Below are 23,373 nucleotides of genomic sequence, written 5' to 3'. Positions count from 1 at the left end.
AATGTTTTCCTCAGGAACCTTCATTTCTTTTCAACTGAAGAAAGAAAGACATAAACATCTTGAATGACATGGGGGTGAGTAAATTATCAGGAAATTTGAATTCTGAAATGAACTAATCCTTTAAGAGAATACATGCAAAAATAACATTAAGCTATAAGAGACAATCACTTAAAGTAGTTTGAAAGCAATTTTGCACAATATATTGTAAAACACAGCAAACAGGCCAAATCTGCGACTCACTTCATGTTAACTCACTTCAAAACTAGATTAAATATTAATGAGATCTGTATCAGTTTTCAAAACAATTTGAGCGCATGAAAGAAAAGATTCAGCTAACTTTGTCCATTTAACCCTCAACAAGAATTCACAAGATTGTTAAATATAACGTAAAACATGACTCCAGTTCAGTTTTAGCAGATAAAAATTCAGGCCTGCAGAAGGAATACTAATAGAAACTTTCACCAAAATTCATTATTTTTTAGCTACTAATAATTACTTATACCTTCCCATTACAAACCTGTTTTTTTTTTTTCATGGAACACAAATGGAAACATTATGAATACCATTCTAGTCACTCTTTTCCATGCAAAATGCAATAAATGAGGATTTAAGCTTTCAAGTAAAAAACAAACAATAGAACCCAAATATGTACAATACTCCAAACAATGAAGTCATTTAACTGCAGCCTCAAAAAACAGACATGGCCATTATATCACCCAAGCACCAAATACAATTTCTAAACACACTAACATAAAAAAGAAATATTAAAACTGCCTGGATAGTCACTGCTTGATTTCTCCAAAAAGGTGCATCAGATATGACAACAACAGCTGAAACAATGTCAAACCATATTCAAAGGCTCTGTCAAAGCAAAACAACACATATTACGCTTCAGCAGGGGAGTGGTAAAAATAACACTTTTCTTCATCACAGCTCTTTGGTGTCACTCAAAGCCCATCATAGCACAGTCACAGTGATTTAAAAAATAAATAAAAAACTAGTTTTCCCTTACCATCTGCCAAAGGGTGCAGCACTGCTGGACTCCTGTAAAGAAGAAGTGAGTTTATCAGAGAGGTGTAGAGTTCATCATAAGAGTTTATTAGAGTTTTACTATTTTATTATAGTGCAATTTGGATTAGTAGAGTAGAGTAGGAACAATAGACTTTGTTAAAGCAGTTTAATAGAGCTGAATTCATAGCGCAAAATAGAAGTCTGTGAGGTAAAGCAGATTATTAGTACACTACTATGGTATTTTCCTGGAAATCCAATGAAACATTTTTGTAAGCAAGTTAGAGGAAGAATATACAATAACAATAATTTTTGTAGAGAATGTTTCATACATTTATGCTGAGAAATATATATATATCTAGTAATAGTATATATAGCAAACTTTATGTACATTTCAAAGTTGTTAAACGCTACAGAGTAGTAAAATACACAATATACAGACAATAATAAAAACATATCAATGCAAATTTCAATACTGATGGATGAGTGCTCATACCACAGCAGTTCTATAAACTCTTCACACATAATTACTTATAAATAGACACTTCTTCTTCAGGATCAGTTGTATAAAGCATTACCTGTTTTAACAGCACACTTTTTTGATTTTCTAAACTCAATCAACGCCTTATTAACATACATTTCAGTACATTGTTGTGTATCAGAGCTTGTTGTGTTTATATCAATACTACTGAAGCTATTTAAAGTCTTACCTGCACAAACATTCGCCTCTTCCAGTAAATAACTCGAGTTTATCGTCCAGGTCGGAATAAATCCCGTGAAATCATATTGTTCGAGCTCTATAAGCGGATATTTCTCTGTTTCCTGATTATATCATGTGTTTGTTTGAAACTTTTTCTTCTTTTGTGTGAGTGATTTTCTGCTCAGTAGCTCCAGTCCCCGCGACGCTTCGCCATATTGTTAGTGGAGTCAGACTTAGAGCATGCGCAGTGAGATCTGTGCTCAAAACGACACCGTGCGGCAGGTAAAAGAATTGCTTTAATCTCTACAATAATTTGTACACATGTAGATAATAATAATAACATATTGTTTATTTTTTATAACAATGTAATAACACTGTATCATTAATAATTTAATCATTGTAGTAAATGAATTTACAAAATAAGCATTTACTTAGCATTACTGTCCTCAGCAAAAGAAATTTACCAAAAAGACAGAGTCATTTTTGAAAGCTCGCACTGCCTAAAAGAGCCTGATATATTACAACAGTAGCAATAATTGCAGTTACTTTGATATTTTCCCGGAAATGCAATGGAACATTTTAGTAAACAAGTTAGAAGAAGAATTTAGTAGGCTACTTTTCATAGAAATTAATACATTTAAATTCTAAATTAATATATTATTTTACATTACTTCATATTTAACATGATTTATTTATGAAATAATCACTCCTTGTAATATAATAAATATTAATTATAATAAATAATACTTAATTTACATTATATATATATATATATATATATATATATATATATATATATATTATTATTAACTCATTTTAATATATTATAAAATAATTTTACATTATTTAATATGTAACATTATTTATTTTTTAAATTATTTGTTTATAACATAATAATTATTAATAGAAAGAAAGAAAGAAATGGAATTTTTAAACAAGTTAGAATTTAGTATATGAGTAATTTTCTTAAAAATTAATACATTTAAATTTGAAATGTATTAAATTATTGTATTATTTTAAATTATTTTATATTTAACTTGATTTATTAATTAAATAATCACTCCTTATAAATAATAATTATTGTTTATAATTAATTATATTTTATTTACAAATATAAAACTCTGTTTGATTTAACACATAAATATAATATAAAATAATTTTACATTATTTAATATGTAACATTTATTTATTAAATTATTTGAATATACCATAATAATTATTAATAGAAAGAAAGAAAGAAAGAAAGAAATGGAAAATTTTTGTAAACAAGTTAGAAGAAGAATTTATGATATGAGTAATTTTCATAAATAATAATAAATTTAAATTTTAAGTGTATTAAATTATTATTTTATTTTACATTATTTCATATTTAACATGATTTATTTATTCAATCATTAGACCTACTCCTTATAATATAATAATATTTTATTTAAATTTTTACATTTATTATGTAACATTTATTTATTAAATCATTTGATTTTAATATGATAATTATTAATAGAAAGAAAGAAAGAAAGAAAGAAAGAAAGAAAGAAAAAGAAAATCACTAACAGCATAATGAGATGAGAGGATGCGTTGAGTTTCCAACAGGTGGCAGGACAGTCCCGCTCACACACACTGTGTGTGTGTGTGTGTGTGTGTGTGTGTGTGTGTGTGTGTGTGTGTGTGTGTGTGTGGGAGGAGTCACACATGAACAGCCGCTCGGGCTGCTTGGCAACACACAGCATGAATCGAAGTGAAACCCGTTCGGTGAATCAGGAGGTTTTGATGGGACACTTTGATCAATCCAGCCCGACAGCACCAGCTAAACTCATCCACAGACCAAAAACGTGTCGAAAGGTTCGGGATTCACTTTCATCGCCGCGATGAGCCTTCACACATAGACTTTATTCATCATATGAGTTCACATGGGACATTTGGATGGTGCAAACATCATGTGCATGAAGAATGAAGAGGATAATATGTAGCTAACAAAGGAGGACACAAGCTGACATCTCCTCCTGATGGATTGTAACATTCCGACAGAAGAGAGGTTTCTACAGGCTGCTCGGTTGGGATCTTCTGTCTAGTTCAAGATGAGTTGTTTCTGTTCAGTTCAAGAGGAGTTTTACTGTGAGGTTCTGCTGCTGGATGAGTCCAAGCTGATCTTAACCACTCAACAGCAGGGAATAAAGGTAGGAGATGCTTTCATAAGGACTTATTTCAATATATATGTGCTGAAATGATGATATACTGATCCAGGGGGCCAGTACACTGTATAGATAGGTAGATAGATAGATACATATTTGCAGTACAGTAATATAATGGAAATTTATAAAATAAAGTATGGTTATTGTATTCATATATGGTAGTTAGTTAAATAATAGTAGTAGTTTCCAAAGCAACATATGATGAAATGAGATGATTTTGTGTCCATATTTAATGTTCTGTACATATTATTGAGGTCCACACCCAGAACCCATGAGCTCAGCACACTGTTAACCAGATTACAGTAACCAGATGATCTGGTTAAACACAATGAGAACGGCCTAATTATATAGCTGGCTGATGGTTTTGTAAAATGTTAAATGCATAAATGTTGATATAGAGTACTATATAGTGAATATTACAGTCAATTATTAAATATTAGACCTGTAAGTGAACTGAGAAGTATCATGGGATTGCTTAGTTCTGTGGACATGACACCTTTGTTTTACCATATTTTGGACATGCATGCGCCACAGTACTTCTGATTCATGCATTAATCCCTATTTCAGCTCTTTGACTTTTCCCTGAGTAACTTCTAGATCGTATTTCACTTAATTTGCCTGGCAATGCATAATGGTAGAGGTTTGGTAGTCAGTTTGATAAGCTAGTCTCATTTATTTCAACCAGGGTGTTTGTTAATACAGGACAAATGGGTTGAAGTTGTATATTACTGCTCTTTTATAGCCCGTTTGACTCTCTGAACAGAGTAACATCAGATATCATATTGCCGTTTGCTCTAAATTGTTAATGGACAGCAGAGCAGGGGGATCTTTAGCAAGTCTTTAATGGACCGTACATGAGGACTCCATAATAACATTGAAAAATGAGTAGTATTTTGAGTTTGAACATGTTTTTAGCTGATATCTATCTACAGAGAGGAGGTAAAAACAACAGTGTGAAGTGGTCAGAGTTTGCATTAGTTTGTTGCACATTGCCAGGCATGTAGGTCATGGTCATTGCAAACCACAGGAACAGAGTCTGAGATAAAAGTTGATGAAAGTGTCCAGTTGCCTGTAAAGCTTGTCTGCATGTTAGAGCGTGACGCTCTGTCTCCCTCCATCAAGACATTAACAAAAAATAATAATACAACCCCCACAAGAATAACACAAATGATAAATGCAAATGAGCTGCTGCTCCCCACCCCCTATCCAGAAGAGGGCGGAGTCTGTACAGCTCGTGCCTCGGATACTCTGCCAAAAACGTACAAACATCTGTTTGGTTTTGATTATCATCTCTATCATGGCCACGCTCAGATGACATTGCAGTTCTTTGTCATTATTAAAGTTATTTGCATGCGTTTAAACAGTTTAAACTTTTAATATATGGTTTTCTGAGCGCACACATCTGAAGCACATTCACAGAAAGCTGTCTGTCAGACGGCGTGTCTCGTGAGTATTAAACTGATTTCTCTTACACGTGTTATTGCACTTGAACTGTCAAATACACACAAAGTTCACAAACACAGTCGGTTATGTCTGTGAACATAAACAGCAGGGAAAGAAATCGCATTAGATCTGTGTATTAAAGTGACCGCAGTGTAATATACAGTACCTACTGCTGTTAATATGAACCAAACAACAAAAGTAAAACAGAAAATCACTCACTGTTCTTGATTAAATAACTTTAGCAGTTTTAATAAGAATACATTTCTTAATTGAATGCTGCTGTTAAATGCTCTGGTGACGAGATAAACATGGCGGGGAGGAGCTCACTGAGGGGAGGAGCTAAGATAATAAGGCAGATTCCGTGCCCGTAGTGGGCGTGGCTTACATAAGAGTAGGGGGAAATCTGGAACCACTCGTTCGGAGAGACTGTTTATGATCTATGGGGATTTTTTTTAAAAAAAGGAGTGGGTGGATTTTTACCATTATAGGCTGGTTGTTTACACACATCTGTGTTCAAACACCTTATAAAAGTGAATTTTGCATAATAGGTCCCCTTTAATACCACAAATTAAGCTAGGGTGTTGTTGTTATGTGAGTCCTAGGTGTTTTTTTCAGTGTGGGATTTGTTCACCTGTTTTTTGGTCCAGCAGGTGAAAATGTTGCATCTGATCAGTTAGTAAAGTAGAAGCACAAACACTGCAGAACGACACACATGCATAGTCTTTTTTGCATTTAAGTGTTTTATTTGTTAGGAAGTGCTTGCAAAGCCACACATTTGCTTATGTGCTCAGATGCTTCACCGATTCACACACACTCACGACACAAAGGCCTCATTGAGCTGACCCAGACAGCGGTGTGTGTAGTTGTGCGTGAGGAACAGAACAGCTCACATGTTTCCATCATTGCAAAACAAAGACAGCAGCTCAGAGCAGGGAGGCCGTGCTTCTGTCGAGGTGATGCTCTCCTGACATTTGGAAATGTCTTGACAAAGAGAATCGTTTATTTAGGGTCTGAACAGTGCGAGATTTAGACCGTCTTCCTCCATTGTGTTTCCTGTGAGAGAATGGCTGTGCTTTCTAAACAATAAAGTCCTTTGGCACTTTTCAACACAAAAAGATTAATAAAAGCTGTTCATTGTGAAGTTCAAGGTTTCAGTATAAAGCTACAGGGCATCAAAATAGGCCTGAGTATTTAAATGTACTCGTGGTTCAGTGGTGATGTCACATATTTGAGTGAATCTCTGGGTCACATTTCACTCTAAAATGAAAAGAAGGAAATAAGAAAGTGTTTATTTTAATGACAATTAAACATTTAAAACACCAAATTCTCCTTTATTGTAATGGGAAAAAACAGTAATATAAATACTTGAAATTATATATGTCATGGTAGTATTTGTTGTGCTGCCTTTAATTTATGTTTTAAATTTAAAAAAATTAACAAACAGTATTTTTTCCCTGTTATACTGAAAAATACTACTAGTTATTTATGACTAAGAATAATGAGAAAAAAATAGTGATGACAAAAAAAGACAAAAAAAAAGGAAATATAATTTTATTCATATATATATATATGTATATTAACACAGAGAAATATATATTTATGGAAATTACTTGGAAAAGGCCATATATATATATATATGGGTCAATGACATGACGCATCATTTTTTTGATTAATAATAAAAAAAACAATGATATGACATCCAAAGTATGTAAGGTAGTACAACTAGATCTCTTTTATTGAATCCAAAAGGCTTTAATTATATTTTGCTACATATAAAGGTATTTTAAAGATTTTGAAGCGTCTAAAGGTCATTCGGTTTAACCATCCAAAGGCCAATACAGCCATTTCATTTGTAATTTAAAATATCTTAAAATGTAATAAATGTATATATTTTTTATTCTGGCATGATTTTATAACATCATATATCAACATAGTGCAAAATGGTATTAAAATTATGTGTAGAAGTCGTTGCTTTTTATGAGAAAGAATGTCCGGAAAAATGAATTTCATTGATGTCATTCGGAGTAACCAATATAAAGGGACCATTCTGGATCAAGTCATGCGGTCAATATCATGTGACAGGATGTGACATCATTCATACACCTGCAATGGACCACATGGTCATGAAGCAAAGTAACTAACTCTCTTTTAACTATTTGAAAAATTCATGTTTTCACTTGCTCATACGCATGTCCCGAAACATCAGGTCATTCGGTACAACTGCTATAAAACATGGAAAATGTTGTAATATTTTAAAAACTACTAAATATAAAATGTTTGATTGTTCTTTTGCTAGCTAGCTAGTGTATATTGTATATTATAAGTGTATATATTAACATATAGTCTATATATATTATATAATATAAGTGTATATATATATATATATATATATATATATATATATATATCCTAGGGATTTCAAAGAATGCCATGGTATTACCAACATGTTAGTGTCCAAAAGCCTGGTAATACCATTGTACACTTTTGTATGGGGAGCGACAGACCGAGAAAGTGAAAGGCACGGGAAATGTGTATTAGGATTTACTCCGTGTGTCGCTGGTTCCAGTACCCTCGTCCTCCACACCCACCCTGTCAGTGCGGGTGGAGGGGGTTGTGTGGCGTTTGGGAGTGTGCCGGCCATTCCAGACAAAGGCAGAGGAACCCTGTGATAAGATGAGCAGATTTCCTCTGGCTGGATTTGAGTTAGACTAATGCGAGCTCTGGATCAAATCCCTCATCGTTGCGTTTAATGGGATTCCTAAATGGGCTTGTGTCTCAGCATTATAACTGAGTGTGCTTTATTTTACTTATGCACCTACAAACACATTTCACAGCTCATGTTAATAATGATGATGAGTCTAATCAGCTAATTATACAGTCCAGAAGAGGACAGAATGAAATGATCGAATGTTTTTTATTTTTTGTGCAGTCTGACCTTTTAAGCCCATTATCTGGTGCTCATCTCATAATGACAATGTGCCATGCGAGACAGAAATAAACCACAGACTAGAGAGCGTCATGCATCTGCAGCTTATATAGAGAGTGTTTTTGTGCATCAGCTTTTCCCCATGGTAAACTAAATCTCTGACAAATTTCTTAAATTGGAAAAGCAATTAATGCATTATAAAGTTATAAAGAAGTCTCTTCTGCTCACCCAGGCTGCATTTATTTGATCAAAAATTCAGTAATATTATTACAATTTAAAAGAACTGTTTTCTATTTGAATATATTGTAAAATGTAATTTATTCCTGTGATCAAAGCTGAATTTTCAGCATCATTATTCCAGTCCTCAGTCACATGATCCTTCAGAAATCATTCTAATATGCTGAGATGCTCAAGAAACATCTTATTATCAATGTTGAAAACAGTTGTGCTGATTAATATTTTTTTTGAAAATCTTGATACATTTTTTCAGTATTCTTAGATGAATAGAAAATTCAAAAGAACAGCATTTATTTAAAATAGAAATCTTTTGTAACATTATAAATGCCTTTTCTGTCAGTTTTCATGTGTCCTTGCTGAATAAAAGTATTAATTTCTTTCCTAAAAATCTTACTGATCCCAAACTTTTGAATATTTTTAGCTTTTTGGGTCATTCCATGTCAAATCAACCAAACTTTGGAAACTTCCTCAGCTCAAATTTTTGATTTTGTTCATATTTTTTTCTGAAGAAAGACAAACATTAATAGTGATGAAAGCAAAAATATTAAATGCCATGGATGAGTATGTGTTGAGATTTGGAGCCAAATTTTAGGTGGGTGAAAATGACTTCAGAAAGATGGCAGCATCATTACTTTATTTTTACACATAGATTGGTAGGTCTATTAGTTAAATCTGTTTACCTATCAATCTTTCTTGCATTATATGCCAACAGTGACAGGTCAAAAAAAGCACTTTTCATGTTTTTCCCCAAAGTTTGCATATCTGTTACTCAAGAAGTGTTAAAGATATCTTAATATCCTTTCAGATTTTGGTTCTTAACAAACCTTTCTTTTGGTATCTTCATTTTAAAGGCTTTCTATGGTTCAGAGCTATGGCAGAGGTATGGGGATCTCAGTAAATTGTTAAATTTTGTAATTTTCAGTAGTCAAAAACCAAATGTGGGTCACTTGTTAACATTATTTCTGAACATTATTTGTTCTTCAGACATTCCCCTTTCAGTACAATAAGTATCAGCTGTATGCAAAGTCACCCACATTTGGTTTTCAACCATTGAAAATGGGATCATTTCGACAATTTACACATAGAGCCACATTTAGATCTCCATATCTCTGGAAATAAGCTGTATAGGGCCTTAAAAATGAACATACCAAAAGAAAAGTTTGTTATGAACCAAAATTGAAAAGGGTATTGAGATATCTTTAATACTTCCTGAGTTACAGACATGCCAACTTTGTGGGGGATAAAAGTGCTTCTCCCCATTTTTGAACTGTCACTGTTGGTATATGATGCAATAAGGATTGCTAAAGACAACATAATTTACTAATAGACCTATATGTGTAAAAATAAAATTATATTGCTGCCATCTTTCTAAAGTCATTTTCTCCCCCCTGTAATTTTTTTTTAGGTGAAAATTGTCATTTTGACCCCCGCTCTACAAAATAGTGGATTACACAGTAAATATTTATCTATTGCATTTAATATTTTGGCTTTCATCACTATTTATGTTTGTCTTTCTTCAGAAAAAATATTAACAAAATTAAAAAATTTGAGCCTGGTTGAGTTGCCACAGAATGACCCTTTTATATAAGAAATAGAAATCTGTCTTCATTTAGATATTACATATTATGGGGGATTATGTGTGTTCATATGTGTCTGTGTGTACATGTACACATGTGTGTGTTTGTGTGATGTAGTGGTTAGGTTTATGGGTGTTTCGGAGACAGGCACAGACAGACTCCAAACCTGAACTCTGAAACCCCTGACAGCCCAGAGATGTTTTATTGGCTCTGCCAACATCTCATTCAAGAAAGGAATTCACACAGAATATTCTCTGCAGCCATTCATCTGAAAAATTATATGGCATTTTTTCAATTTTTTTTTTTTTTTTTTAATTACAGTGGATATCAGGAATACCATGCTATCACCATGGTATTCAAAACAAACCTATGGAATTACTTATGATACTTCTTCCTTAGTGAATACAAGTGTGCCAGAGAGAAACATGATATTCTTTGTCCATTGCATCCCATGAGCCTGTCATACCACATTCCACTGAGAAATCTCATCTCACAGGTAATTAGGTGAAAGCAGTCATTAAAAACAATTAGTATCAAGGTGTCCGTTTGAAACACACTTAATCTCATAGGAGTTGCCTAAACATTGCTTTTAAGAATTAAAATCATCCTTCATAAACCTGATGCATGGGCACATATTTTAAATTCATTCATTTGGATGAATCCAATTTTTATTAATTCAAGTGGACTGTTTTGTTTTGTAATCTCTGCGCTAAATAGAATTGGTCAATCAAACCGATAGTCTCAACCCAAACTGAAGCTAACATGTATGGCCCCTCAAACAAACAGATTAATGTTTTGAAAGTGTCAGTGTTTCACTCATAAGGAAGTCAAACCGCTAATGGGTTATTGATAGAAAGAATCTTTGCATGCAAAACCCCACATAAACAGAATTGGATTGTCTGTAATTCACAATTTACAATTATGCATTTGACAGATTGCTTGTTTTCAAAGCAACTTGCATTGCATTCAAGCTATACATTGGATCAGTTCATGCATTCCCTGGGAATCGAACCCATGACCTTCGGCATTGCTAGTGCAATGCTCTACTGTTAGAGCATCATGAATGCAATTCAGTTCTGCATATCTTTGTTTGTTTGTTTGTTAGATATTTTGGTGAGTTTGATTGTGCTTTCAGCCACCAGTAAGAGTGTAGGACTCTCAGTCCTGCTTTTTAAACATTTAAATCAACTTAATTTCTTCAGAATTCTGCCGATTTGGTCCCAAATTGGTGCAGAAATGCGAAAACCGTCTGCGGATTGGATGTCAGCAGTGTTTGTGTGTCAGCTGAGGTCAGAGGATTTAACAGGCATTCGAAGGAGCGAGAAAAGAAATGGGAATAATCTCTGCTTTCTTTAGTCACAATGAGGGTCGTAATCTCTCCTGTCAAACGCAGAATCAACACTGATCACTACAGACGCATTCCTTCAGCGTGAGCATATGGCGTGATTCACTGCAGAAACACCCTTAAATGAACCACAGTCAGCAATCGAACGCTAATTATTTAGTTGATTGAGCTGATTGAGGTGCTCATCAAATTTACATCAACGCTTCGTTTGAGATGAGCTTTGAATTCTAGAAGGCAGTCTAAAATAATAAGGTCGGTTCTTTTATGCTTTATTCAAACGTTTCATCTTTGATAAGAGTCTTTCCAGATCAACTGCTTGGCTGCGGGTTATTCTGAGCAGGGAATCGTGTCACAGTGAAAACTATCTGCATCAGGCTTTAGTTTGGTAATGGCCCTGGTAAGTTTCTTCCAATGTCGAATTCAAGCGTTCAACAAAGGCTTTCAGAAATGCTCATCCGTCATCAAGCTGAAATTTCCAGCGACAGTCTCAAGTGTATTTCAACAAGCCTCATGCATATGAATTATTACTGATGCTGGAGTCTAATTTTAAATCCGTCTGCCGTGCAAAAACTTTCCCAAAGCGCAGAGCTCCACAGAGACGTGGTTTCTGGGTTTTGGTTCCGAGAGAAACATCGAATATTCTATTTCTTGATCTGTAGACTAGAAGACTAGAATCATAAACTCAAAAATCCAGTAGTTGTGAAATTTCATGTATTTCTTCTGCATTTCATTATTAAAGAACTACGAAACTTACTTCTCTGTTGTCTGTTTAGTTTAGTACATTTAAGGCTTGTTCATACCAAGGACGAAAACTATAATGATAACAATAAAGATATAGTTCTAAAAATCATTTTAAATGTAAAAGAATATCAGCGTCCACACCACAACTACAATGAATCAAACAGAATCAATATCATTGGAATCACTTTCAGAAGAATTTTTTCCTTGTTGATGAATGATAAAAACATTGACAGCCAATCAGAATCCATCCTGACTTTAAAGAGCTTGAGAAGGGGTGTCAATTGGGTATGGCAGGGTGTGGCGGCTGTCATATTTTGGCTGCCTGGTCAGGTCAATGCAAAGTAATATATTTTACTGCATGATTAATGGAGCTATATTACTACTTATAACATATAATTTGTAATTACTTAATAAAAGAGAAAAGCAAGCCAATTAAAGTGATCTGGTTGTTATATTCGTATCATGTAAGTTCAATTGTGCTTCAGATGTGTTGAGTATTGTAGCCAATCACAGCCATTTCTGTTGAAAATAATGACCAATCAGGGGTGTTTAAGTTACCGGTAGTGAGAATCCGCTCAGTTTCTCTCAAAACTTTGTCTATGTTAAGCACAAGTTTACTAAGTTTTATACGCGCACAAATCCTCTCGTTATAACAAACAAAGTGGAGACACGATTTAAATAAAAGATTTATTGTGAAGTTTAGTCAGATTCATTGAGTTTTCGCACTCAGTGAGTTTGCGCTGTACTGACTGACAGCTTCAGTGATTATAAATTAAGCGCTCTTTACTTGCTGTCTGTGTATTTGTGTCACTGTCTGTGAAGAAAAGTTTTCGTTTCAAAAACAAATTCAAGAACAAAATGTGTGAACAAATATATATGAAGGAGTGGAAAAGGCTAATGAGCCAATAAGTGCTCCCCTGCCGCCATCTACTGGTTATAGTGGTAATTATATGTCTTTTTTAAATTTTAAAATAAGTGTTTGTTTTTCACCAAATGTTACTTTTCCTACATCGTGAAACTTTTAGTTTTACAAATGGGGACAATCTTTGAAAGATGAACAAAAAACATTTTTTTGGTCAGCACATTAAAAATAACATTTAAATTGTATAATATTCAAACTTTTGAGCTTTGAAGTGCTGGAAAAGGTTGTGTGAATTACTTGAAAGTCCTTGAAAAGTCCTTCATTCTTAACAGTGGTCTATAGCTGTCTTATTTGCTGGGTCATGATCACAACTATAGGTGATTCATCTTTATATGCACTGCACACACACTTCAGAGTTTGTCATACCTTGGCTTTTGGTGAACTGACGCCACCGGGCAGACGACAAAACTGCAGCACACTTAGAATAAACAGAACGATATCGTCCGCTGGTGTGGACGCTAATATTGTTATCATTATAGATATCTTTATAGTTATCCTTCTTGGTGTGAACAGGCCTTTACGTTCTAAATAAATTGAAACGCAGCAGCTAAGAGCATTTAATAAGGAATGTTTGAGTTCGTATTGAGATCTCTGACTTTAGTTTGCAAATTTTGGGATCTTGGCAAATGTGAGACTTTTGAGGAGACACATGTGAGAGTACTGTGGTGTTTTTCTCAGCAGAAACATCTGAGAAGTATAAAACTCCTGCAGAAGTCTCCATTTAATCTCGCTGCTGTGTAGGACATGTAATCTCAGTTGTGATTTTGCTCTCTTGTGAGGTTCTTCCAAGTAAACTAGTGTGTTTGTTTTATTTATTCACGTTTCCTGTTTGAGTTGCACTTAATTTTGCTTCATCTTTCAATTTTGGTTAATGTGTTTGGTTTGGAGCTCAAAGTGCATGTTATCAGTGTTTGGTGTGTTTATTTGTGTGCGAGTTCCTCTGCCTTTGATTGCAAAGGCTGGAATGTACCGTATGTTTCCTCTAGTCATTGTGGGAGTTTTTGAATGTGTTGCAGAACATGCATTTGTTTTCCATGTGGTTTGATTTTTTTTTTTTTTTTTTTTCCCTTGTGTTCATGGTTTTTGGACATGATTGCATTGAAATGCCATGTACCATGGCAATTATTGCACAGCTCTCTAATAAATTTGACTTGACAATACTATTCTTGGAGTACCATGTAAATACAAATGTATTAATCATTCTGTATCAAAAATAAAGGTTTTTAATGGTTCAATGAAGAACCTTTAACATCCATGGAATCTTTCCATTCCACAAGAGGCTCTTTATAGGGGAAAAAGGTTCTTTAGATTGTTTAGATTAAAATGTTCTTCACACTAAGGAAAAAATGGTTCTTTTAATAACCGTTCACTGAAAGCTTCTTTGGTGGAACCAAGAATGGCATCACTGCAAAACCCCCTTATATATAAAGAACCATTATATTACCTTCTTTACCATGTTACGTCCTTTAGAGGATCCTGTTTTTTTAACCTACTTATTGTTTGCATTCACAGAAGAATGTTAACCGCTTGTAAAATTGCTGGTTAACAATACAGCGTTTCCAGTGTGACTCAAGACCGAGCTTGTCAAAGAGACGCCTCAGAGCCGGTGTTGTGTTGAAAGTGCAGGCGTAACCCAGTGCTGCTCCATGTGTCGCATCTTTGTCTTTATTTTTGAGTAACTATGGAAACTGGGAGGGTCTGTGCCACCACCGTACGGGGGGTTTCAGATATCTGGACCGTTTACAGCAAAAACCAGAAGAGAAGTGGCATTTCTGTTGTGTTTAATCATTGAAACACACTCACATCCCACTGAGACTGACCAGATAACCTGGCTGTTATGATGACAGAGTTTTATACCTTTGTATCTGTTGTGACTTTTCAAAGCAGAGCTTTCAGTGAATCTCAATGGAATTAAATGAAATGTATAACAAAATAATCTTTTAAGGTTTTTTTTGGTCATTCTCATTATCCTGGATCATTTTCAAGAGTTTAATAGTATTTTTTTTTATTAAATTAATAATAAATTTAAGGAAGTACAACAAATACTTCCATTATATAGTTACTTTCATGATTAAAATAATTAATTTTTTTCACATTGTCCATCAAAATTTTTGGCTTAATGTGTTTAATTGTCATGAAAATGGCTTAATTTTCTTTATACAAAATATAATTTCTTCTTTCTTTCTTTTAAGTTTGAAGAGAACGATTCTTTTTCAAATAATTTTCTCAAGATTTTTTCTCAAATAATTTTCTCAAGATCCTTACTTAATGAATTTTGGGCTTAATGTGTGTTTAATTGTCATGAAAAGACTTTATTTTATATATATATATATATAATTGTATAATATATATAATATATATATATAATTTTATTTATAACAGTTTTTATATAAACATAAAACAGATGAAAGTCTCAATGTATGCAAAAATATACTATACACAAAAAAAAGCTAAAAAAAAAAAAAAAGAGAGAAACAAACAAAAGAGAAGTTTTGGTCAAAAGACTTCATTTTTATGCAAAATAATTTTCTCAAGATTTTTTCGCAAAGAATTTTTCTCAAGATTCTTACTCAAAGAATTTTGGGCTTAATGTGTTTAATTGTCATGAAAAGGCTTCATTTTTATGCGAAAAATTTCTTCTTTCTCTTGAGTTTGAAGAGAAAATTTTTTGCAAAAGAAATTTCCCAAGATTCTTTCGCAAAGAAATTTTCTCACGATTCTTTCGCAAAGAATTCCTAACATGTTTAATTGTCATGAAAAAGGCTCAATTTTATTTATGAAAAAATATTTTAAAAAAGGCTTTATTTTCTTTAAGCAAATTATAATTTCTTTATCTTGAGTTTGAAGAGAAAGATTTTTTCTCAAAGTATTACCTTATGGTTCTTCCTCCAAGAATTTTGGGCTTAATGTGTTTAATTGTCATGAAAAAAGGCTTTATATTTTAATGCAAAATATAATTTCTCCTTTCTTTCTCTTGAGTTTGGGGTGAAATGTGACCTGGACATGCTCCTGACAGGTTTAATCAGATTCACCCATTTAGGCTCTTTCTGGTCCCTGGAGGAGTGAAGGAACATCTGCTGATGGGAATATCGGAACCACACACACACACACACACACACACACACACACACACACACACACACACACACACACACACTGAGTCACTGCCACACCCATACAGCCGGCAGCAGCAGATGGTCAGGTCTCGTTAATGTAGTGACCCCGTTACTATGGGGACAGCAGGGCATGTCAGAGGGAGTTAATTGTTTCAAAGAATGTCTTAAATGATCAAACCTTCAGAATCTCTCACGCTGCCATTATCAGTCACATACAAGGATGGGTCTGAAGAAACCTGTCAAGAACTTGTCCGGGTCATATTATTTCCAAATCACATGAAAGAAAGAAAAAGAAGCCTGTTTTAGGACCATCACCATTGTTTTCATGGCAGTTCAGCACATATTCCAATTGATTCATTGATGCAATGTTTGATTTTAGATATTAGTGTAATTGCGTTTGCAACAAATTAAATGACTGGATGTTCTTTTTGTTTAATTAAACAAAACTGGATGATGGGAGAGTATTTGAAAAAGTGCAAAAGTTTTTTCCAGGTTGTGTGTTTTTGTAGGTGGACTTGAATCGGATTGTGTTAATGAGGTAATCTTCTTTGTGCGCTTTTGGACATAATACCACAATCAGGCTTTCATTTGATTAGCTTGTGTTATCAGACACACGACGCCTGCTGCGCTTCACTTTCTGCTTTCAGTAAACAAACCTTTACAATCTCAGTCTCACTCTTCATTAGCTCATCTGTCTTCCTGACAGTCTGGAATTGATGCAAAAGGCCATTTACCACCACAGATCAATCTTTATTTATTAGATCTATGCTTGTGCTCTTTTTATTTACTTCCAAGTCTGCAATTATGAACAAAGACTGTGTTCAGAAAGAATGCCATTCTACCACATTAATCATACTGCTATTGCAATATGCAGTATATATAATTTTATAGTAATATTTCAATACTTTATAATTTTTAGTATTTAATTTTATAATAATTTGTATTATTATTAATTTGTAATAATTAAGATTTTTCTAAGTCTTTGGAAAAAGTGGTGCATTTATTTAATCAAAAATGCAGTAAATGCAGTGTTTAAATTGTATATATATATATATATATATGTATGTATATAGTGTGTGTTACCAATTTCTGTGTGTTTGGATTTATAATGCATTACACGGCTTTAACTTTTTTTCCAAATGCCAAAATGCTGTAAAAAAAAAATGTTTCTACTTGTCACTCAGTATAGGGCTGTTATTAGTGTACATTTGATAATGCATGTGAACACTAATCTGTTGTGGGTTTGCTATCAACATTACTATCCGATGGAAATAAAAAGATGTGGGCATTATATATAATGTGGCGGCTTAAGTTTCTCTCCCAGCACAGAAAAGCTTTGCCCTTCTATTGTATCATTTTTATCTACAGTAAGTGGGAAAGTTGCCGATGCCAAGCAGCATTTCTCAACACAAGGAAATAGATTTCCTATCTATTCATTTCACTCTTCCCTGTTATTTTAACATTCCCACCCTGACCAGCACAAATGTCTTATCGGGAAGAGAGATATGGCAGGAATGTGGAAGGCATGTTTTAGGAGGATCTTTCCTGGCCGTGTTGGTGCCGGGACCCTTTGGACTCAGCGGCAAGTTTGCGGTTTGTCATATTCACCTCTCCTCCCGTTGGGCTTTTGGGATTTGAATTACGACACTGACATCAGAGGTCAAACACAATGGGGGGTTTTTCCCTGGTAAGGCCGTACCTGTGTTCCCTCTGCGTGTTCAGCTTTGATAGATATTTCGCCACCGGGTACCGGCAGTGTGGGAACGTGAGCTCCTTAAACATACATCATCTGTGAGCAGTGATCTCTTCTGTTCAGTATGCATAGTAAAAAATAATTATATATAGAAAAATAAATGCAGAGTTTACTATTGTTTACATACCATGGTCAGTTTTTCAACTGTAAAGTTGACTTTTAGGGGGCATTTACATGACACCGTTGTCAACTAAAAAGGGAAAACTTTTTATGCATTTTGGCCGTTCATTTACACGACAATGGCGTTTTGGTGGCCTGAACGTGCAATCTTTTGAAAACGATACCGTTATTATCTCCTTGTTATCCACAAAAATTTGTGAAAACGGTGACGTCATGTGCATGCGTATTACATGTTCAGTCTATAGGCGAGTAGTGTTTCTTTACAAAGTGACATCGCCATCTACTGGCCTGGCAGCATAATACAGCGTTTTTAGTAGTTTTCGTGGATCCGTGTGAATGAAGATCGTTTTGACAATGTTGTCATCTGTACACGAAAAACACAAAGGAAAAACGTTTCTGTTTTTAGTACATCGTTGTCGTGAAACTATTTTGTAGGGCCGAAATCATTGACCAAAATAATCACGTTTAATTAATGCTGATGGCATATTTTGACTGTGTCAGTGGATAAGCTAAAACATAAACATGTCAGCTTGATAATATCGATTTCAAACAATCTTGAATGATGACCCGAGATCTTTTAGTCTACACTGTTTTCAGTTGATACGTGAACAAAACTTCACTAAACATTATTTGTCGCTCACATCCCATCCAATAGTCACAATAAGCTTTGTGATTTTAGGGCTAGGACAATAAATCCTTGAATCGTGAATCAAGATTCTGAGATTTTCTGGATGCATCGCAATTCTCTCTTGAATCGATTCTGAGCTTAGTTTTTAAAAGCAGATGGCGCTGCGTGCTTTAGAAACTGCCATACTCTGCTTGCTTCCAATTCCTTACACACCACTTGAACCTTCTATGAAATAATCATTCATAAAGTTCGAAAAGGTTGAAGCGAATTACAAGGGTGTTTGCAGTGGGCTGTTTAATTAATCTAAGTACATAACCGAACGCATGAGTGCTCTTCTTCATGAGCATTTGAGTGTGCAGTTAAAAACTAGCCTAGAGCGCCATCTGCTGTTAAAAACTAAGCTCAGAATCAATTCAAGAGAGAATCACAATGCATTCGGAAAATCTCAAAATCGATCTATAAATCGAGATGGATCGATTTATTGTCCCAGCTCTATGTGATTTGATACTTTTCATATGAAACAACGTCTGAGCTTTTAATTTATGTCACTTTTATAATGAAATTCAGACAATAAATGTGGTTTTGACTCTCTTTAATGGGGGGGGTGACAGATCGCTGCACTCCTCAGTTCAAGCGGCACATGATCGGATCATCTCTTCCTCTTTACTACTAGTTATAGCATGAAATAAACATGAATGAACATCAGAAGGTATGCTGAAAGATACAGTACAACTTACTGAAATGCATCATGTCTTGTGTAATCGTTCAGTCGGTGTTTAAACTGTGGAAAGACGTCAATAAAAAGGAAAACAAATTCTAAATAAATTTAAAACTCTCATTTCAGTGTTGGAGTTTTGGTAAAGAAATAATTTTGGTGCATCGCTATTGATTTAGTCCCTGTAATTCTACCAATGTTATTTCTCAAATTTTGATTTTTTTAGGGCTCAGGAGGCTTCAGTTATGTATTATTGAAGTATCAACTTTGTCTCAACTTTATTTTTCTGATTTGAATAAAAACAGGCCCAAATGAGTTATAAAATGCTATAAAATGAATGTGGATACCAGGTTAGATCATTTAATAAGACATATTTGAGATCACGTTGAGATCTCTGAATTTTTATTGCACTTCAGCATCTGGAAAATCATTTTTAAGATCTGTTTTGAACGGAGACACATGTGAGATTACTGGGGTCTTTTTCCCAGGAGGAACATCTGAGAAATCTCCATTTGCTCTCCATTTAATCTCATCTCTGTCTAGGAGATGTTAAAGAGATCTTGTGTGTGATATTTCAGTCCTGTGGGTTTGCTGTTGTATATAGTGTTTCAGATGTGAAGTTCATTGTGTTTCACCCTGCAGCGTGTAATAGGAGCGATCATGACATATGTCTGTGTGGAGCTGCAAAACACTGAATATGCGCCAAATCCTTTGTGTGTTTTATATGTGTGTGTGTTCTTACAGCATACACAAACACACACACACTCCCAGCAGGGAGAAACTCCTGCAGGTTTCCTCTCACTCACCTTGTGTCATATGAGCTGACGTGTGTCATTCGTGTGAGCTGCAGTTGCACAACCATCAGCAGAGATGTCACATAAACACTGAAGATTTATTACCATAGTAAAGCTTTATTGGTGGTAACGTACTTGTTGCATGAATTTACTAGAACAGAGTCGAACTGGTTTAGGTTTTTTCGTTTTTTTTGGAATTAGGGCAGGTAAGATTGAAATGTTTTAAATCTGCCTCTGGTTTAAAGATGATGCCCAAAATATAAACTTTAAGCAGAGATACACATTTACAGTTTTTCTCTTTGTTTAAAAATATTGATGACTCATCTTGTATACAGGGTTGTAACCAAATGTTTATCAAAAGCTTTCTAGAATGAAAGAAGTTTTTTTTTTTTTGCAGATCCAAAAATTGATCCGATCTGTGATGGAAACTGTAGACATTAAAGCCCAAAGTATACTTCACTTTTATGTGTATGCGAGGGTCCGCATACAGCGCGCGTGACGCGAATTTCGTCATCAGAAAAGTATGCGCGTACTGTATGCGCACCACCAGATTTTTGTAACTGCACATACTTTGTACGTGCAGGACGCACGTGCGCATTTATTTATTTATTTATTTATTTATTTAATTTTTTTTTGCAGTAATTAGTTTATCCACAAGGTGGCAACTGTGCCCTGGTGGAGTCGATTCACAAGGCAGTCAAAGAAAAATGGCATAAACAGAACAGACCTGAACGCATGCAAGGTACAGCGACGAATGAGGCCTACGTAGACGAGAAATCATGCGAAGAGGCTAGAAAGTACCCTCATTTGTACAACTCTAGCATGAAAAAAATACAAAGATGTTTACATGTTTGTAACTCGTGGTGAGAGATTGCTCAAAACTGCGCATGCGTCGAATGCCTGTGTATGCGTACGAGTCAAATGAAGTATACTTTGCAAGGCTGTGCGTTCAACTGTGCGTGTACACTAGCGCACGCATAAAAAAAAAAAAGAAGCATACCCAGGGCTTTAGAGCTAAAACAATATTCAAAAACAAGGGGTAGATCATCAGAGTGTCATGTAATAGCAGGTTTAGTCATTGTGTTTCCTTTATCTGAACTCTTTTTACCTTTATTTACCTTAGTCATGCTCAACTTTATTGGCATTAGTGGTGTGTGTTTTCATGCTTTAACTGGTGTGTGCACGGGTCATTTATCATATGTGTGGTTTGTGGTTGAGAGTAACCTGTCAAGCACTTTATTAAATCAGAGAACAAAGCCACAAACTCTCCTCTCACTGTCAGCAGGTCCTCAGGAGAGATGCAGTCCAGCCCAGCCGAGCTCGTAACTTTGATGCTGCTTGCATTATTATGAAAACGGTATGTTTATGAGATTTGTAATGCATTTCTAATTTCTCCACAGAAATCAACCAAAGGTTCTGTAGTGCTGGACTATGTGTTCAATCACGTGAACCTCGCCGAAACAGAGTATTTTGGGCTTCGCTACTGTGACCACAGTCATCAAACGGTGAGTGCTTAAAGATTATCACATGTCAGTTCTTAAAGAAACAGATCATCCCAAAAATTAAGATTCTGGTATCATTTACTCACCCTCATGTCATTCCAAACATAAAACATAACTCCAAACATAAAAACTCCAAAAAAGGGATAGAGATTGTCCACCCATTAATGAAAATTCTGTCATCATTTACTGACCCTCATGTTGTTTAAAACCTCTATGACTTCTTTTCTGCAGAACACCAAAGAATATATATTGAAGAATGTTGGTAACCAAACGTTTTGGTTCCCATTGACTTCCACTGAATTTTTTTGTCCAAAATAAAGGCTCTTTTTTGGCATCTATGGCTCCAAGAAGAACCTTTTAACATCCATTGAACAAAAGGTTCTTTATAGACGAAAAAAGGTTCTTCAGATTATTAAAATGTTCTTCGCACTAAGAAAAAATGGTTCTCACTTAAAGGGTTAGTTCACCCAAAAATTAAAATTATCCCATGATTTACTCACCCTCAAGCCATCCTAGGTGTATATGTCTGTCTTCTTTCAGAAGAACACAATCAGAGATATATTTAAAAATATCCTGGCTCTTCCAAGCTTTATAATGGCAGTGAATGGGAGGGGGGCGAGATTTTGAAGCAAAAAAAGTGCTTTACACGGCTCCAGGGGGTTAATAAAGGCTTTCTGAAGTGAAGCGATGGGTTTTTGTAAAAAGAAAAATACATATTTAAAACTAGAGTTGTCAAAAGTACTGACTTCGGTACCTGGTCGGTACTGAAATTTTAAAAATGTGACGCTTTGAGCGCTGTTGACCTCTAAACACCTCTGATTGGCCATTGTGTTGACTTGACGCACTCATCGGATATGTCTGTGATTGGCTTCAATGAAAAGTTTGAAAGCACACAGAAGTGTTTGAATTTGAAAGCGTTTTAAAAGCGCGAGTGGGAGTGTTTGAAAGCAGGCGTCTATCAGCGGATTGGTCCGCGATAGATGCCTGCTTTCAAACGCTCTCATGTGTATCTGTGTAAGCGCTCAGTGAAGAGCGTCATTGATGACTTTTTACTACATTTTTACAGCGTTGATCATTGTAGCCAATCACAGACATATCCGAAGAGCGCGTGAGCACAATGGCCAATCAGAGTTGTTTACGTATCCGCTCAACAGCACTCAAAGCGTCACATTTTTAAAATTTCAGCACCGACTAGGTACCGAAGTCGGTACTTTTGACAACTCTATTTAAAACTTTAATTTCCTATAATAACTAGCTTCCGGCAGATGGTCGTACGCATCGATTTGTGGTGGAAGAGTAACCTCTGACCCGACGCATGACGTAATGATGAATGCGGAAGCACAGAGGATAGAACAAAACAAAACACTGGTCACGAATTAGAAGTCTAAAACTAGAATGATAAGAATAATAATAATTTTAATAAGAAATGTAGTAGGATTTTGAAATAAGAGAAGAGGAGCTTGAGTTTGTTGCACAGCCCTATTTTTTTGAACCGCGAGAGGCGTCTAAGCTTACGATACTCATACATCCTGCGTCATACATCGCTTCAGGGGGTTACTCATTTGGCGCAAATTGACTTGCGCAGTATGCGTACTATGCGCAGTATGCTTCACTTCAGAAGGCCTTTATCAACCCCCTGGAGCCGTGTGAAATACTT

The 23,373-nt window shown here is 34.9% G+C and overlaps 2 protein-coding genes across 4 annotated transcripts in view; one reads left to right on the top strand and one right to left on the bottom strand.

Annotated features, from left to right (window-relative positions):
- The window catches only part of apc (APC regulator of WNT signaling pathway), a 41,162-nt gene extending 39,225 nt beyond the window's left edge, over positions 1 to 1,937 (bottom strand). For all 3 annotated transcript variants that reach the window (XM_051909743.1, XM_051909744.1, XM_051909738.1), the window contains exons 1-2: positions 1,719 to 1,937; positions 1,013 to 1,044 (exon numbers count right to left, since the gene is read on the bottom strand). The gene's annotated coding sequence lies outside the window, so the exon portion shown is untranslated. The remainder of the gene's footprint in view (positions 1 to 1,012; positions 1,045 to 1,718) is intronic.
- Positions 1,938 to 3,240: 1,303 nt separating this feature from the next.
- epb41l4a (erythrocyte membrane protein band 4.1 like 4A) overlaps positions 3,241 to 23,373 on the top strand; it is a 53,384-nt gene continuing 33,251 nt past the window's right edge. Inside the window, exons 1-2 of the mRNA XM_051909762.1 lie at positions 3,241 to 3,882; positions 21,615 to 21,719. Of these exons, the coding sequence (XP_051765722.1) occupies positions 3,784 to 3,882; positions 21,615 to 21,719 (204 nt within the window). The 5' untranslated portion in view covers positions 3,241 to 3,783. The remainder of the gene's footprint in view (positions 3,883 to 21,614; positions 21,720 to 23,373) is intronic.

This window comes from Ctenopharyngodon idella, chromosome 10 (assembly GCF_019924925.1).
Source record: "Ctenopharyngodon idella isolate HZGC_01 chromosome 10, HZGC01, whole genome shotgun sequence".
NCBI lineage: Eukaryota > Metazoa > Chordata > Actinopteri > Cypriniformes > Xenocyprididae > Ctenopharyngodon > Ctenopharyngodon idella.
The sequence above is the reverse complement of the archived record's forward strand: the minus strand, read 5'-3'. Positions and strand labels throughout refer to the sequence as shown.